We start from the raw sequence: 19,187 nt of genomic DNA, 5'->3' as shown, positions 1-19,187 counted from the left end.
ATAAGAAGTGTTGGGATTTCAATGAAAGAATAAACATTTTATTCTTTTAGAAATAATTAATAAAATAATATACTTTTACTAAAGTAGTTGACAGGTAGGAAAGCTACAGTCTAGTGTGGTTGACTGTGAGATACGCGATATAAAAATCACAATAAGTTTATGACTACGTATCCATAATTGTGTAGTAAATTCTTATGTTGTCAATTTACTTCAATAAGGAATTAATTGCTTAGTTTTAATGATTTTATTTTTCGAGACTTATACTATCTTACAAATTAGATTAGACCTTATATAAATGGAAAATTGAGCTATTGCCTATAAACCTACGCAACTTTTTCCTTAATCAACTTTGGCAAGATTTTGATTAATGTCAGGGAGTGAAGTGCATTACGACTAAATTCAAATGCCAAAAAGGCAAAGCGTCCATGTTGTTTGGGAGTGTAAAGACGAAGAATATGGTTAAAAATCTCCACAATTAGAATGCCCCCAAAGCGTCGAGATAGAGATGATTTTCTTGGTTTTCTGCGGAAAACAGAACTTAGCTTACACATATATTAGCTGTAATTAACATACAATTCCAGAGGCACTGATAAAGCCACGCCCATCAAATTGCCCAGATCTCGTGTCAGCAGAAATATGGGACTTCCTTCATGCCGCATATATGTGGGTTCTGGACACCACTTGAAAGCCTAAAAGTGAAGGTTGTTTGAACCGTTGAATTTAATTATAATAATATACAAATAGGGAAATAACTTTGAATGTAAATAATTTCAGATAATTTTTAATAGTTTAAAATATTTAAATAAGTTTAAATAATTAAAAATTGGTATAAATAGGTAGCCAATAAATTCCTTACCTGCCGCACAGACCAATGCGGATCGAAGCCGAGACGCAGCTTTATAAAATACACCGCCGTTGCCAGGCTGCCAAGTAGAAGAACTATAACAACAAAATGGATTCGTCGACGGTTTCTCAAGTAATCCAAGTGCCTGTCGATATTGCTCAATGTGCTGATGGCAATGTAACTGCCCAGCAAACACTGATGCAGGAACTCGGTGGCCAAATAGAGACGACTCAGCCACACGCTCATCATGCAGCAGCCAACGAGGCTATACAGAAGGACTTTGCGATTTCGACAGCCGCTTGAGAGCGACAGGTGTGAGCTGAGTATGACGAGGAATGCCATCAAGGACATGGAGTGAGCACACGGCAGACCGCCACTTGTCTCGCAGCTCAGATCGTGACTTTGAAGAGCGATGCCCGATCTGATGGCATTTCTATTCCCATTTGCGTAGAGTTCACGTAGCCACCAAAGCGGGCGCAATTCCGGATATATCCTGTGTAAATCACTTGTTTCAATTACAAAGTATCGATTATAATTGTCACGCAACTAACCATTTCTCTAGGGAACTCACTGTGCTGACTACGGTAATCATGTAGAGCAACTGCGTGAGCAAACCTTGACTGAGGATTCCCATCAAAGGAATCAGCACATTGAACAGCGTTCCAGGCTCCAGATAAACACTGATGAATCGGAACAGCGGTTCTGCCAAGCTCAAGCTGATAGGAATTATCATTTATTCATAAGCAAGGATTCTAATTGGTCAGAAATATATACTTACTGTTCCTGCACCCATTCGTTAATATGCAACTCCGCGTTGAGCAAATGGTGATATGAATCTGCCGCCAGGCGAAACACCTCCCAAATCCATCGGCAGGCTTTACTCTAAGTTACTTTTAACTAAAAGTTGATAAATATTTTGCTATTGCCAGGATTAGTGCCACAGGAAATTCGGAACTCAGCTGTTTTTAGCGCAAGCGCTTTAATTGAACACAGTGCAGTCCAAAATATTGTGACAGCTCCGCGATAGTGCACTGCTTCCCAAGTGAACTGCTTGGTACGGTTGATTCCCAGGGAACAGTCGCCGTTCCACTGCTTGGTCAACTGCTAAGTACCTGCTTGCAATTGAATTGCACTGCTTGTATGGAGTACATACTTACCAGCTAGTCAATGAAAACAAAAGATATTTATGGTGCGTTGTTTCAATTATATTGTAAATTTTAATAAATAATGCAAACGGTTTACAAAAACTGATAACAAATCATATTTTTAATAAATACACATATACACAAACATACATACATATATAAACATATACACATACGAGCATATGAGCATAAATTGAGTAGAGGCCGCTTTGTTGTTTGTCGCTAAATATCAATGAAAATTTTCATAATGCACTAAATAGAACTTGACTAAATTATGAACGCAGGCGCATGACAAATTTACACATACATTTAAGTACAGTAGAGATGTGTGTGTGTGTTTTTGTGAGTGTGTGTGTATGTGTAGGTGAGAGATAGTTGTGGTTAAATAGAGAAGTACGAAAAGTACAGGAAGAGAGTGTGCTTCGAAATTCGCTTAAATGCTGAGAATGAATGAAACTTAATACATAAATATTTCGTAGATTTATCTTTTGTATTATCGTAGATTCTTGTGATTGTTGTTGTTGTTTCTGGCAGAGAATGTAGAGTTATTCGGTACAGCAAAAAGCTTAACCAAAGTTCTCAAAGTGATGTATAAAGTAAGGCAACTTGCGTGTTTTATTCACTTCATCACAGGCAGACATGACGCTCTTTGTCAGCGGCCTCGGACCGCACGAGAAGACACCTATTTTAGAAACCTGCAAGAGAAATAGTTATTGGATTAATCATATTATATTATATAAATTATAGAGTAGCTTACATAGGAGTGCTTCTTCTGCACAAACTTAAGGAAGCTGGACATGTCGGGACGTCCGAAGTGATTCACTGCCTTCAGACCCGTGAATATCGAGGTCTTGGAGAGGCGCTGGAAATGGTTCTCGCAAATGTACTGCAAGGGAAACAGAAAATTAAATCAATAATAATGAAATTAATTTATTGATTATGTGTGATACTCACCAGCATCGTTGTTCTTAGATCGAATTTGTGGAAGAACTGTGTTATAAAGATGTGGATCTCAAGGACATTCGTCACATCCTTCTTCTCCACATCGCGCAACACATCAATAAACCACTCAAAGTGCTTGTGAGATGGACAGATCCACAGGAAGTAGACCTTCTTGCAGGCCACGCCCGAGTAGCGATTGGTGCTGGTGCCAAACACCAGATCATTCAGTATGGAGGCGTAGGGCGTGACACCGATGCCACCGCCCACCATGACGGCCACCTCAAACTTATACCAATCCTGATTACCGCCGCCAAACGGACCTTCGATGCGTATCTTTGGCTGATCCTCAGGATTGTAGTTGCACGGATCGAAATAATTCCGCAGCTTCCAGGTCCAGGGACCCTGTGCCTTAATGTGACAGCTGAGGAAGTTTTCATGTGGTGCAGAGGTCAGTGTAAAGCTATGCATCTCATGGGGTCGGAAAGCGGTGCAGGAGAGACGCACCCATTGCCCGGACAAATACTTTAGATTGGGCGGCCTGTAGAACTTGATTTTGATCACATCCGAGGGTAACAAGTCCGTCTCGATGACATCCAATGCCATGTACTTGGTGCGCAGCGAGACAATCTTATCGAGCGTGTAGACAATACCAGGTCCCAGGAAGAACATCCAGAAGCGAGGCGGCCCCGTCAGGCGCGCCAGTCCATGGATCAGACTCAGCAGATAGAGGCCAATGTAGAGCGTGTGCATGTTCCAGAAGAAATTGTACGCACGCTTGCGTATGGTGGGATGGGCAAAAACGAAAATGATGCACATGATGATGAAGAGCAGCACTCCCGTGGTGCCAGTCACGGTCTGGAAGAGCCAGAACGTGATGTCCGGCTTGTAGTCGGAGGCAAAGTGCACTTCCCGCGTAAGGCAGCGGAGATTCTCATGCGACTGCGTTGACACATGGTAAAAGTTCACAATGTGTCCGACTGTGTGAAGAACCGAGAAGAATAACGCTGTGCAGGCGGCAATCTTGTGAAACTGGATATGCGAGTCCAGAGGAATGTATTGCTGTATGGGGAATTCCTTGAGCTTCGTGATGAGATTGCTACAAAGACCGAACTGAATAATATACTGTTAACTAAGAAAGAGTCTAAGCTTACTCACCGGGACATAGTCAGCAGCAGCAGGGAGTAGCAGAAGGATAGCGAGGCAGCTGATCCTCGCGTGATCGCAATGCCCACGCCCATGATGTGCCGCAGATCCGTGTGCTCTGCCATGAATGAGTAGTGAATAAAGCGCTCTACGAAGAGTACAATTGTGACCACATAGAACAGGAATAGATAGAAGATATTTTGACGGTTCTCCTCCAGGAATGTTATGTACGCATCCCACTTGGCGAGCAGCCAATGTCGTGGCTTGTCCTGCATAGGTTCAATGTTGAACGAGGTCATGCGGGCGACATTCGTGGAAGTGTCCAGAAAATTTTGCTTGGCGCCCTTGCAATCGAGGCCAATGGCCACAAAGTCTCCCTTGTATTCCTTCATCATCAGCTTAAAGTCCTGATAGGTTAAGTGATTCTTATGCTCAAGGCCAACGTCCTGGAACATGCCATCAATCAGTTCAGTGACCTGATCATCGCCCAGGCTTGTGGTGCGTGCAATCTCCACCAGTGAGCGCATCATCTCACTCAGTTCACCCTTGTCGATGACGCCGTTTCGATCATTATCGCACATGTCGAAGATAATGCGAAGCTTGTCGTCGGTTTTGCCGCGTGAGAAGAGCACCACCGTCTCGAGGAACTCTTGGAAACTAATGCGACCATCCTGATCCTTGTCCACAATGTTGAACATCTTGCGCACAAACATATCGTTTGGTTTCATGCCCAGTGCGGCGGCAAACTCTGCCTTCGACAGGCTGGTCCTCATCACGGTCATCACTTCGCCATCGCTGGAGGCGTCAGAGCGACGTCTTCGCTCGCCAGGTCGTAGTCCAAACGTCAAGGCGTAGGCCTCCCGGAAGAAATATTCTAGCCGCTTCTGGCGGCGCTCTCGCGTCTCTGCTCTAGCCAACATAATGTCACGATTAACCTCCATGAGCGTGAGTTCCTTTTTGTGAAGCAGCAGAAAGTCCTCCAACTTCTTGACGAACTTACGCCGCGCTCCGTAGGACTCTAGCTCCAGCACCAGATCATGATCGCTGGGCACACGCAACAGTATGTAGGGCTTCTTCTTGATGTGATTGGTGGCTGACTCCTCCACACTGACCATGTCCACGTGCTGCAGACTAAAAGTGCGCAGCTTTTCGCCCTTGCGATCTACTGTATAAATGGCAGCCTCAGGACCGAACTTGACAGTGACCAGACGCTTGTGATTGGCATGCAACCACTCTCGTGCCAACATCTTGTCCACGGAACCCTTTTGCTGAGGTGCTCGCAATGCCTCTTGGCGTATCTTCAGCCTTCTACGCTTGCTGTTCTGTAACTTAACCACACAGTAGCCGGCGCCAGCACACAGAATGGGTACAAATCCAAGAAAGACGCATACATAGATGAACATGAGTTCCGAGCCGGAGAAGTAATCGTATCCCTCCAAATAGTTGCAGGGTTCAAGCTCTGTAGCATTCAGCTGCATTGGCTGCGGGCAAGGATCTCCTGCATGCCACATGAAGACATCGCGTTGAATCTCATCCTCGTCAATATCTGTGCTATTTACAATGATGTCCCACAGCGTAATCTTGCGTAACTCCGCAATTTCCTCGGGCGTAAAGATGCCATTTCGCTCGTTCTCGAACCAAAAGCGATCGGCGTCTCGCAACCGCGTGAACTGCTCCTTGATCACATTAGTAAAAAGCTCTCCAGGACGACCATAGGATTCCAGCATGCCGCCGACGTAAACGTCCACGTCGTCCAACTGATTGTTGTAGGCTTCTTTTAACATACTGCAGAACAGAAAATGGCGTTAATAATTCTTCTTATTTCACTTTTTTTACTTTTAGTTTCTAATCACTTGTTTTGCCTAGTCTTCAAAGGTAAAAGATTAACATAATCTAAAATATTTTACTACATTTATCCACTAAATTAGTCGTTAACTCACAGTCAGTCACAAATAAATTACTTAAAACCAATTCAGTTTCCGTGTTATTGTGTTTCTAACCAATTCTGCCTCTGGCATAACAAATTACTCAATTATAATAAATACCCAATAACAATTGTTAACTGCTTAAACTTACTCTAATAGCTCTGGCTGTGCTTCAAATAGCTGCGGATTGATGTCCGTCCAAGTTGCGTGTCTCTGCAGACCATAAGCTTCTCGGGCGGTGTTATAATCGGGCAGACCGTTGTCTCGACCCCGCATTATGTTCAGTGCACCCAAATCGCGGCGCGTAAACTCCATGGGTCCAAAAAGTTTGTCGCGCACATCGGAGCATAGAACAGGATCCTCTCGTTCTGAAATCTGCGAAGATAGACCCATCAGAACCTCTTCCACGCTGGTGTCGGTGAAGAAACCCTGCAAAAAGGTAAATATAAGTTCCAGAACAGTTTAAATTAAGTCACATACTCACGCTGGAGTCCCACCACGTGGAGCAGAGGCGAATCGCGGGATATCCCATTGGTGTCTGCTTGAAATTGCATTCACCATCGCGTCGATAGATTCCGGGTGGAATCATGGTGTGGCCAAAGCGAAAAGCGGCTGCTTGGAATATATGACCAATGCCCGGATGTATGTCCTGTTTATAGCCCTCATAGGGTGGCATAGGTGAACCCAGAAATGCCGGCAGGTACTCGTAGACAATGACGTTCTGTAGACTGGCAATCACAGTGTGGCGGGCACGCTGGAATATGTCCTCGTCACACCAGGTGGGATTCAAGCGCTTGATGCGTTGCGCCAGTGTGTTGTGCCAGCGCAGAAAGAGTATGGCAAAGGATAGGAGGGCAGGATTTTGATTGGTACGCGGATCTCCCAGCACTGCAATAAGGATTGTTGAGTACGAATTCTAGGATAGTCGTAGTATGATTTGGCTTACGGAATAACCGCTCGGGACTGAGCATCTTCATGACGTTCGGCACCGGATTGTTGAAGAGCGGCACCCGCATGGTGTTGCGCACCGGCAGCTTGCCATCCTTCTGGGTGAGCAGGGTGCCGTTGTGGAAGGAGCGCATGGCATTGAGCCACGCCTCGGAGGTGCTGTAAATGAAACTGCCATCAATCCAAGCAGTCATTTGATTTATCTGCGGAGTAGTTTTTATAGCGACATTTGTACACCAGTTTTTGACGCTCCCAATTGGTTTGTTTTTTATTTTCTATTGGGTTGCCCACTTTCAGACTCACCTGTTCCCTTGGCGCATTCGGACTTTGACCCGTGGTCCGATCGTAGGCAGCCCTATGGAAGGGTATGTATTTATCGCCGCGACATTCGCGATCGTACATCTCATCGCACTTCTCAATCTCAATGCGATGCATTTCAATGGGGCAGCCCGATTCTGATGCCATCACAATCTCATTGGCCACCACCTGCCCAAAGAAGGCCAGCAATGCGGTTCGATTGAATTTCGAACCCAATCCATCGCGTCCGCGCATGAACAACCGACTCAGTCGCCTCGTCGAGGGTCGATTGGCCCCTGCCATGGCGTATACTCCATCCGAGTATGAGGGCGGCGCCTTGCGCACCAGATGGCTATCTGAAAATTATTTTCAAATCCTATTTAATCACTGTTACTATGCAATTGATCGCGTATTATTATCGTGTTGGTGTTATGCTAATTTTAACATTTAGTTTGCATTCTCAACGAACCTAATTAAATTAGACTGCACAGTTCAACAAACATTCAGAAAGTTGCCGTATTTACATATAATTATAATGCAATAAACAGTATAACTATATCTAATTAAGACCACATGCAGTTCGTACTTACCTACAGAGCCCCAGTCGGGATGGGCCAGATTATTATACCAGCCATCGTAACGCTGCTTTTCAGTCTGACTATACATTTTTTCTGAAAACAAATCGAATTAAATTCGCACGATTAGAAAAACTTGTTAATGAATGCATTTTGCAGCAAATAATTTAACAAATATATGTTAAAAGTGATGAAAGTATTAATAATGTAAGTGTACAGATATAAGTTGACTAAATTTTAGAAAATAAAAGTGATGAAAGTATATATAATGTAAGTATACAGATATAAATTGATTAGATTTTAGATTCATTGGATTAAAAATTATAGTACATATAAACTTAACGATATTAATACTTTTGCATTGACACAAATTAACACAAGATGTCATATCAAAAACGTAACTATAAATGTCTTATGTTTCGTTCTATAATTTGATCTAATTCACTCAAGCATTATGGAATTTCCTAAAAGTTGAATTCAATTCAAACAAGTTATTCACGCAGTAAATCATTTATTAACTGATCATTGATTGTGACAGTTATATGATAATGTGATCCGATTTGATAGATCCGTATGTTTATTGTCAAATTGGGCATATACATATATAAGAATAGAACAAAATCGGTGGTCTAGATTGTATACATTCTCCTCTCTTAGTTGTCAAGCGGTTAAGTCAATAGATTTTACTGCGGAAATGAACGATTTACATATTAGACACAAAATTGGACGCGATTTATAAAAAAAAAAAATACAAGCGTAAGCTAAAAAATAATCTAATTGGTTTCCGATTTTCTGTATTAGCTTGAAATAATTTGAAGCGTCCATAATTAACAGAAGGCATTTAACTTAACAAGAAACAATGCTAGCCATTTTCAATAAATAGAACACATTGCGGTACTATTCTTATAAAAAACTGAGAAATTAATTTACCGAACATATTTTAAAAATATACTGAAAGCTATATTAAGTATATCGATATACTTTTATTTTTAAAATATACCATAGATTGTCAACGAGAACTATTATATGTTCCAATCCAGCATTAAATTATGCCTTCTGTTTGATTTGCATTTCTGCAGCTCTCAATCTAGATGTTCATACAGTTGAACAGACATGCCTATATAGTCTCGGCTGTTGAAGCTGATCAACATTTCCTAAATGAACATAGTTATAATACTCTATAAGAGATAGTATAGAGAACTTTATTTAAATCCCCCCAACTCTACACAGAGATTTTATTTAAAAAGCACATTTTAAAATTATTCAGTAAGAACTGCGAAAAAATATATATTTATAAGAAATAAAGAAAAATATAATGTTAAATCCCAGTTAATGTTGAGTACAAGCGTGTGCGAATATGTATATTACCTGTTTAATTGCGAAATAATCGAAAAAGTTGTTTATGGTCAGTTAGGCAAGCCGATAACTGTCGGTAATTTATTAAGATTTATTTTGTGACATTTTGTGCGTGCAAATTACGCATTAAATTGTTCTAGTTAAGATCTGAGAATGCCATAAATGTTGCTCCGAGAATGAAACAAAAAATGAGTTACAATTATTTGAACTAGTAGCTCACTAAGCCAGTTTTTTTTTTACATACTAAGTGAGAACTGCAAGTTTGTAGATTGTTTAGCTACTGAGTGAATGCGTTTAGTCACTTTAATTGACTGCAAAATTGATTGACTGGCGGTCAGGGCTTTAAGTATCAACCCCTCCCAAACAGACTATTGCTAATATTTAGGCCTCAATTTACATATTTGTTAGACTTTTAATTGGATGTAGTGTTTACTAGCACGGTAACTGTTTTATTATGACAAATTGAACATTTTTCAGCTTAATTTAATGTCGAGCACTAGAATTTGCTCAAATGTTTTTTCTATATTCATTAAATTAATTTACATTTTATTTATTGGTGTATTGCACGACAAACATTCTAATAAACTAAAATAGTAGACAACTTAAAGTAAAGCAACTGATTATTCATCCGTACTTAACTAGCTTTACTTTAAGACAAGCAAATGCAAAAAATTTTGTTTTTCTTAGAATTTAATTGAATTCTTAACAAAATTATTTATTAGTACCATATTTACGAATTTAGTGTTGTTTTTTAAGTTAAGCTTCTGAATCATAAGGTAAACTGGAATCCAAACTATGTCATACCCTATAGACACTACCTAGATTTCATTAATGATACCATTTAAAATCAAAAAGTTTTGTTTTCAAACAAGTTTTAGATTTTGTTTATCATCATTTTGCATGTTGTTACTATTGTTGTGCTGCTAAATTTGTTGAAACTTATCAGGAACGTGTTGATTTTACGTGTTCGGGGATTCTTTCCTCTAACTTCTATAAATATTTTTTTAAAGATATATTTAATGGGTAGCATGTATATTGAAATCTATATTCAACAGCTGATATAAGAAAATCTTTAGATTGCTCAAGTTTTATTTCAATATTCCTACCGGTTTTTATGTTTATCTGACTAACTAGACTCCCACAAGAGAAATGGTTTACTTTAAACCAGTTCAACAATGAAAGGCAATGGCCGCAACCAAAAACAAACTGGATGCTCGGGATTAAATGAATGTATAACAGAAGTAGTGACAAATGTGTTTGCATCCGAAGGCGAAAAGGAATACCTATTTGGGCGCCATAAATAATACTCGAAATAATACTGTGAATTTTTATTGAATAAGAATTACGAATTGAATTCAACTCTGAGATTGTTTGTCACTTTTATGTAGCGCACTCGAAATGCCAAACGTTTTAGCTCGATGATGAAACAAAAGAATCGCTAAACGTTTTTTCAGACGAAATAACTATTAAAATCATGACGTTGACAGGCAAAAGCAACATCAACGACAACAACACACAGCATGACTATATTTTGTGCCATTTTCGAGAGCAACGCTCGCACGTGTGTTGGTGTGTGTGTATGTGTGTGACTGCGAGTGTGTGTGGAATGATGGATGGCAACAGCAAGTGAGACCTGAGACTATATTTAAACAACAAAACACTGAAGCAACAATCTTCAGAATCAGATCCGGTTAACCAAAAAGGTATCTAGCAAAAAACAACAGCAACAACAGAAACAACAACAACGAGATGAAGAGTAGTTACACAGCGAGTGAGTGTGAGAAAGAGCGAAGAGTCAACGGAAGCCTCAGCTGACTTCAGATGACACACGTACGTACGTTCGTACATATAAATAATATATACGATACATATCGTACATCACCGATTGCGTTGGTGGCTTTGGAATGCCAGCGTCAAACACCTGCCTCACAGCACGGAATGATCGGACGGACTCCACCACAGATACCGATGTGTGTTTTTGGGGGAAAACATGCACGACATCACGGATTGCCCCCTCAAAAAGCACAACAAAAATATGATATACTTTCAGTATAAAATATATAAAGTACATAAGGTGAGAGACAATTGTCGGTTTGTTTCGTTCGTCATCAATTGTCAACGATTTCACGTTCGTTTTCTAAGTCTTTTGATTTGTCCACGCTGTTGCATGTTTCACTTTCATCTGTTAGCCTAATGCGTGACTTTTGGTGATTATATGGTCTATTGCAAAACCTGGGTATATCGCCGCACATATACATACGTGTACACTAAAATCTGTATACATACGTATCGAGTTAATGTGAGGAAAATCGACGGATTTTAGCGTAACTTATTGCGTCACGCAGTAATTAAAAGCGCGTAAAATTCAAATTGGCGGATTCATTTGGTAATACTCAGTTTCGAATGGAATATTTCATTGACAAATTACAATATTTTATAATTATTTTGCGTTGTTTGTAGTTTCTACACCAATAACAATTTAAACAAGATTAAAGTTTATAATGAAATAAGTATTGAACATTAATTTTAGTGTCTGTCTTGTATTATATTTGTTAGCCTGGTGTTAATCACGTGAATTGCGACTTTAAAAATCTATAGCAGTAGCTTATGAGCACAACCAAGACATCATTTAGTTTTAAGAAGTTGACCCAATCAATTTGTCAGAGGCGCCACAAATAAGTTTTCAATTCATTGGCACATAAAACTAATGCAATACGAGTACAATAAAGTCTATTTGTTAGCTGTTAATTGGTTGCCAATTCAAGAGTTGGCAAAAATGCGCACATGACTTAATTTCATAAAAAATCAATTAACACTATCCATACACCCAGGTGCAGGTAGACGACGCCAAGCCAAATTTAACAAATTTAATGAAGCCCAAAATTCTTTTTCATCTTTGCGACTTTAATTAGACAACAAGAAAAAGTTGTCAGCATCTTGAAATGCTGTCTAAGAATGCAGTCACTCCAAAAAGTCCAAAATGATACTGAATACAACAAGCCGGGCATTTGTTTCATTTTAAGTATTTTACTTACACGATGTTAATGAATTTTGTTTGCGTTTTTGCTCTTTGTATATTTGGCATTCTAACTCCATTAATCAAAATGCCATTTGTTTAATTAAAATCTCCAATATTGGCTATTTTAACATAGATGTAAATAATTAAATGAAATCTATAATGGCGAAAATGGTTACATAGCAAATTGATAGATCTTGGGAAGCACAACATGCTTGAAATATGCTTCATAATTGTGGTGGTTTTTATTTTGGACAATTGGCAATATAAAAATCGAAATGGAAGAAGAATCACAAAGTAATTGAAATAATTATGGTGGTTGTGGTAAAATCCCCATATAAGTACAATAAATAATAAGCATCGGCCTAAGATTATCCAAGTTGGGGATTTTTTGCCATCATTTGAAGTATTTGTAATGTTTTGCTTTTTATGGAAAGTGTAATCAATCAGCTTAAAAAGTTATTAAGTTAATTTGGAAATATTTGAAAGTTTATAACTATTGAAAAATGTCAAATTCACTATGAACTCAAAAGACTATTTGCTAGTTTAGTTCATAATAAAATCTTCACATTTTATCTTAATCAAGTATTCTTAATTTTCATTAATTTATACTTCCCGTATAATTAGCCATTTCAAATCACCTCAAGCAACTGCCATAGGAAAAGTTATTGTAATTACAACAAATAAACGCATCATAATGGCACATTATAACTTGCTAACGACTATTTGACGTCATCCTCGTGAGGAGATCTAACATACAGCTTGTGGTCTAGAGAGTCTAGAGTCTAGACAATACCCCTCTGTTTCTATGACTGACAGCATATCGGCAGACATGCCAAGATCTCGTGCCTCCAACTGACCGATAAACGACGACGGCGTTGGTTATTTATTATTCATATTAATACGAGTATTTCCTGAGCACTCGGGTGAATCGGGTGAGGGGGGCAATTGATTCTAAGATGTCTGACTGTTGAAGCTGGTCACGTACTATGTTGAATAAACGGTAAGTGGGCGTGGCCCAGCCCCAGCAGCTTCGAACGCCGCCGAGTCAAATGTCAACGCACGATCAACCAACCCATCTGGCTGACTTACTGACTGACTGACTGACTGTGTGTCTATGTGTATGTTTGGGTTGGTTACTTCGGTTAGCAGTTAACCTCTGTCCTCCAATCCGCCCTCTTCTATATAATTTCACGGATCGTTTTATTTGCTTGCAATTTTTTGCCAATCATTTGATTTATGCACAGCGGATCATTTGCCTTTTTTTGTTTTCTCGCTGTTGTTGTTGCTGTTGTTTAACGTAATGAAATTATTGCAAACAATGTGAAATATTACCCATTGTATTAGCGACTCCCCCTCTGACCCGCAACACCACATGTGGCACGTTTTGGTATGGGGAAGTTAAACATTGGATCACACTTCAATCGCTAGACTTGTATGCAAATATGTTTTGCCTTCACCTCATCGTTTTGTTTTCCTTTCTTTACCAATTTCATTATGTATCCTATTAGCACTTGCTCTTTGTTTTCTTTTCACTTGATTGACACCTCAAAAGTGTCTATCAAGTTAATCGATCTACCTTGAAAGAAAGTGGGCATAGAAATCGAAATCAATCTCCAAATTATTTAACTCAATATCAACATCAAAATAAGTGAAGTGAATAAGTGAAAATCTTATATTAAACTTGAGAAGCTCATATCTCTTTTTGATCATAAATTTGCATTTGCTGTCATACTTTTTATAATTGCTTTTAATCCCACTTCTATGCTGTGTCAGCTGGTTTGACTTAGCTCTCATCAAGTCAGCCTTGGTTAGTATGCATTTTTCTTTAAGACTTAGCCTAATTGAATTTGTATAGCCATACGAGTATATGCAATGCAAAAAATGTACTCACCATAACAATGCACAAATCCGAGGCTGAGGCCCAGACTAATCAACAACAATAGGAGGGCGCTGTGAGGGGCTAGCGCCCTAGGCCCTAGATATAGTCTCAGTCTCCAGCTATGCTGTGCTTTTTTAGATGTTGTTCGAGTGGTAGTTGTTGATGATGCCCGCTGTTGGGGCACGCTTGGAACACTCATATTGATTGCCAAGTATTGCTATTGTTATAAACAAATTCGTTGACTGGCGGATTGTATTGTGAAATTAATTAAACAAACTATGTAAAGCACTGAAGGGGGTCGCTCGCTAGCTCGATTGCTTGGGGCGCCTTAATTTTGCATTATTTTCGAATAGATTTCTATTATCACACGCCACATTGGCTGACTGCTGCGAAATACACGTGTGCAATTTTCAATGTTTGCTCATCTTTTCCGGGAAATTCTATATAGCACTACAAATGACACAGATTATATTAATATTTCTGATTCATATTAGAAACGATTGAAGATTCGTTGCTGCTTTAAGATAAACACTCGTGACGCGTTTTGACATAAACATTTATTCATTATTCATTAAATTATGCATTTATTTCACGATATAGTTATTTCATTTTGTCAAGCTTGATCGTTTTTTTTTATGTGTGCGATGTAGTATTATTTTGTTCTTGAATTTTTGTTGATTTTTGCAGTTAAATTCCTCTACCAAAACCCAAAAGCAATAATCGGCCAAAAAAAAAAGTTAAACTAATATGTAACCATAACAATTATTATTGTAATAATTCAATGGAATAAGTAGATCAATAATCGAATTCTATAATAAAATAGCACGCTTCAATGCATTTAAAATTTGCACTTTTAAAAATACATTTCTCATTTCAATACTATTTAAAAATGAATAAAAAGCAATAAGTAAAAAACAATATTGACCATAAGTGCTTTATATTTTACAATGAAAAAACAACAACTATAAAAAACAACTACACAAAAGGCTTAAGTAAATGACGAAATGGTTCGTTAATGTTTGAAATTAATTATATTGCACAAAGTAAGTAAAGCAGAAAAAAACGCGTTTATTAAATGCAATGTGTACAGCAAAATAAACGGCAAGTCAACCCACAAAAAGTTGAACAAAAAATATCAGATATACATATATATATGTATATATAAAATAAACGGAATTACCCACAAAACAATTGACCTTCTGCGAGCTTACAAACAAAACCGACAACCGACAAACGTCCATTAGTCATAATCGACAATAGTCGAGACGTCGAGAAAGAAGCCGAAAAAACCAACAACATAACACAACAGAGTAATAAAAAAAAATATAGAGAAGCAAAATAACAAAATCCATTGCACAACTGTAAACAATTAACAATAGCATTTACAACAACACAATCCTCGCAAAGCTAACGAAGTCATAAAGCCAAAGAGACACCCAAAATGAGCTCAAACTACTTAAGTAAGTCCAATATTCCTCCAGAAACTGTAATGAATACTCAAAGGTGATTGTAGAGGGGGGGGTGTAGAAACTCAAGCGAAGAGCTGCAGAAACTCATGAAAGCGTGGAAGAGTTGAAAGCGATAATTATAATGGAATGTAAAGAAAAATTACGCGGTTAAAGAGTAATGGACAAAGGTTGAATTGGGCGGCCCTTTTATTAAACCGAAGATTACTCAAAACCCACTGGCAATTACTGAGTGTAGCTAATTTAAAAGCACAGAGATTAAGCAAACCATAACAAATGTTGAGATTCATATAGGATTAGTTTTAAGTATTAATAAATTTCTTTAAATGTAAACCAAGGCTAATAATGAAACAGAATTATTTCTGAATTTAGAAAAGTTTCTTTTCTTCCCATTTTGCCTATGCAACTTAAGTATCTTTTAAACAACATTCTTGCTTCGCCTGGCAACAATTTCAATTTCCGGAATATGACTTTAATTACTATTACTTTGTAAAGGGGCCATGGGAATGCGGTGGGGTCTAAATTTAACCATAATTTGTATGCAAATCTCACGAGACACATGCACAGACTTGGTTTATAAGCTTTTCAACTTTTGCCCATAGCAACTTTCATTTCATTCGTTTTTTTATTTTTTTTCTTTTTCTTTATAAATTGTTGAACACAATTATTATTAGTAGCAACTGGCGAATTTTTTGTTTAATTTTCACACTTTTAACCGTTACTTTTTCACTTCCGATTATTTTATTTCCGAATTCGGAAATTTGACTTTGATTTTGTTTTGTTTTTTTCTATTGCAAAAATTGCGCAAGCGAAACAATTTTTTTTCTTGTATTTGTGTTTTTTTTTTATAGGTTTTACCAAGTTGTTGGAGTTGTTGCATCGCTGGTGCGAAGAGTAGGATGATGATGGAGAAGGAGGAGGAATGAGCAAAGAGAAGAAGCCACAGCAGCAGCCACAAAAATAAACACGAAAATAAATTATATTCACGAACGAAAAACGAACATAAGCAAAAGACAAGAAGACGACGCTCTACGCGAACAAAGAAGAGGCGAAATGACGCCCCGAAGACGACGAATTTGCGTGTGCGCAACAGAGATGGCGAACCAACGAACGACGACCCAAAAAAGCAACAACACAACAAAGAAGCAACAACAACTGGAAGACTATTTAAAAAAAAAAAATACAACTCGCATACACACACACGCACACACTGCAGCGGGTGGATTGTTTCACTTGTTTGTTGTTGTTGGTGTTTTTACTAAGTCTCTTATTTTTCTTTGGGCTTGCAATTTTCGACAAACAATTTCAACAATTTGCCATCCACATAACTTCGGTTGTCACTTTGCATAGATAAAAAACGCACAGCACACAAATTATAATAACGGTGAAGACGAAACCGAACGAAACGGAGAAGCACAAGTCGCAACAGCAACAGTAATAGCAACAACTACAGCGCATGCGCGACACGTTTCACATTCACTCTCACTACGATCAGAGAGCGATCCCGTTCCGTCTCAATCGTTCTCTCATTCTCACCAGTTTGCTAAGGCAGCAAGGGGAGCACAAACGTCCGCAGCGGCCAAGAGTTCGTTGAATACTGAAACTCAGCTGTGTGGCTGGCACCTCAGATGGGCTAGGGAGCACATCACACAAAATCCACCATCGCCCCCTCTTTGCTCTCCCAAGAAACCGGTCGACAGTGCTTGCGCTCTCTATTACTGGTTGGCTGTCTCTCCTCGCCGCGTGCTCCAACGAACATTGTACGGTTTATGCTCCATTTCGTTTGTATAGCGGATTTGAGCGATGTGGTTGTCCCCTGATCCGTCTCCATGTCCGCCTCTAAATGAGTTCCGTCATTTTCGACATGACAACGTGTCGTATTAATCATTGTCATGTCAACGTTTCCCACAGGAACCCAACAGGCTTTCAAACAACAAACAACACACACGCTCATTTTGTGTGGGCATTTCCAACTGGTCATCTGATCAAAAGAGATCAGCTCCGTGCAGATCTCTGCGAAGAGCAGGCTGAAGAGCAAGCATCTTCAATGGAACTCATCTTCCCATTTGCAAAGAGAGCCAAACTATGAAGAGGTTCACTTCATCGCGCTCTTCAGCTACATAATTGAGTAGTCAAAGCTAGTGATTGAAGCTCCCCATCAGCTGTACACTATGTAAATTTGCTTATACTTTTCGGTTTTTATGAGTTCTTAATTCTGTTAACGACTTGTTGTGGAAGATTTACGATCATGTTGATGAAACATGGGCCTCAGGCCTCAAATATTTGCATATAGAAAAAAAAAAAAATAATAAATACATATTAATCTATCAAATTGCTGTGTTGACACTGCAATTACATTTTTTTAAGCAGATTAAATGGTGAAAAGATTTGATACAATTTTTAGCGGATCACATTTGTGAGTAATTATTTCGGATTGTAAATTTTGAGAAGTCAAATAATCCGTAATCTAAATACTTAAGAGTTTTTTTATTTCTATCAGAAATTTTAAATAAATAAATTTGAATAGATTTAAGAATTACTCCATTATATCAGTTTTAAGAATAAGCCTCTTTTATCTGTGGCATTAATGTTATATGCATAATTTAATGTCGGGGCTCTACAGATAGTAATCGAAGTGTAATGAGTCAACTCGACTTAACGCCTTATTAGAAGGCTTTAAAATGAATTTATTTTGAACTCGTCAGAAGAAATAAAGTTGCCACTGTGCACGCATAGATAAAAATGTCAAGAGCTGACGACAGCATATAAAAATTAATTAATTTAATTACTTATCGAAGTGCATTACATGACGAGTGCTAAATTAAACTAAGATATTCGCATATGAGCATGTTTTATATTCTTAATGGCAGTTGAACATGAAATATTTTTTTCAAGTCGAAACAATTCCCAAGCAATTGATAAAACGCTTCTTATATTTGAAGTGCACTTGAGAGCCAAGAATGTCTTTCAATCTCAATGCGTGTGCAATTTGTGTATATCATTTTTGTATTATTCTTTGCAATTTTTTCTATTTAGTCGCTGATTTTTTGAACGTTCGAACATTAATAAATATTTATAGATGCGCTCGCTGCACGCTGCACTTGTTAGGCGCATCGAGAATAGAAAAAAAAGATAAATAAGAATTTTAATTGATTTTAATGTGCACAGCTGCAAAGCATGCATATGCAGTAGGCAGAGGGGGTGAGTACGGGCAGGTGGAGGGGAGCATTCGACCAGATCGAGAAAAAAGCTGTTGACATACTCATAGAAAAATTGACATAAAATATCGTCTTTGTATTATCTGTAAATGTCGGTAGAAATAATGATTGAATAGTGAGGCATGCACTGTGGTCAACTGATAGACAGCAGAAATCAATAAGCAAGTTATATAGCTGATCTTAAAGATTGTTTGCTAATATTGATAATGTTTATTAATCGAAGTAAATTTGACAATTTTACCATTATCATCGATTAGGAATTAATTGCCCATTCTCATCATTCAGATATTTATATCTTACCAATCATTCATTTATTTTTATAATTTCTACACTCTTAATGATCTTCACTCGTCATGAACTTTCCAAGCGAAGTTCTCCAAAAATAACTTCAATTAATTCTCGCAAAATTAAGTCCGAGAAACCAAGCCTC

At 38.4% G+C, this 19,187-nt stretch overlaps 2 protein-coding genes across 3 annotated transcripts; both read right to left on the bottom strand.

Annotated features, from left to right (window-relative positions):
- Positions 1–229: 229 nt before the first annotated feature.
- Positions 230–1,995, bottom strand: LOC132784798 (glucose-6-phosphatase catalytic subunit 1). Its single transcript, XM_060790658.1, has 6 exons — positions 1,957–1,995; positions 1,623–1,726; positions 1,396–1,560; positions 857–1,337; positions 574–689; positions 230–522 (listed from the first exon to the last, which is right to left on the bottom strand). Exons 1-6 carry the CDS (start codon positions 1,993–1,995, stop codon positions 324–326), a joined length of 1,104 nt encoding a protein of 367 aa, XP_060646641.1. The 3' UTR covers positions 230–323.
- An 86-nt stretch (positions 1,996–2,081) lies between these two features.
- LOC132783451 (dual oxidase) lies at positions 2,082–17,142 on the bottom strand. Of its 2 annotated transcripts, none has more exons than XM_060788611.1 (11): positions 17,076–17,142; positions 14,086–14,523; positions 7,835–7,915; positions 7,251–7,600; positions 6,946–7,150; positions 6,484–6,887; positions 6,151–6,428; positions 4,087–5,859; positions 2,944–4,027; positions 2,747–2,875; positions 2,082–2,684 (listed from the first exon to the last, which is right to left on the bottom strand). In XM_060788611.1, the coding sequence occupies exons 2-11, from the start codon at positions 14,270–14,272 to the stop codon at positions 2,556–2,558; spliced, it is 4,620 nt and encodes a 1,539-aa protein (XP_060644594.1). In that variant the 5' UTR covers positions 14,273–14,523; positions 17,076–17,142; the 3' UTR covers positions 2,082–2,555. The 2 variants fall into 2 exon arrangements, with proteins under 2 accessions (XP_060644594.1, XP_060644601.1); XM_060788618.1 differs by having other exon boundaries at positions 14,086–14,315; positions 17,076–17,092.
- Positions 17,143–19,187: the final 2,045 nt, after the last annotated feature.

This window comes from Drosophila nasuta, chromosome 2L (assembly GCF_023558535.2).
Source record: "Drosophila nasuta strain 15112-1781.00 chromosome 2L, ASM2355853v1, whole genome shotgun sequence".
Lineage (NCBI taxonomy): Eukaryota > Metazoa > Arthropoda > Insecta > Diptera > Drosophilidae > Drosophila > Drosophila nasuta.
This window is presented reverse-complemented; position numbering and strand designations above follow the sequence as displayed.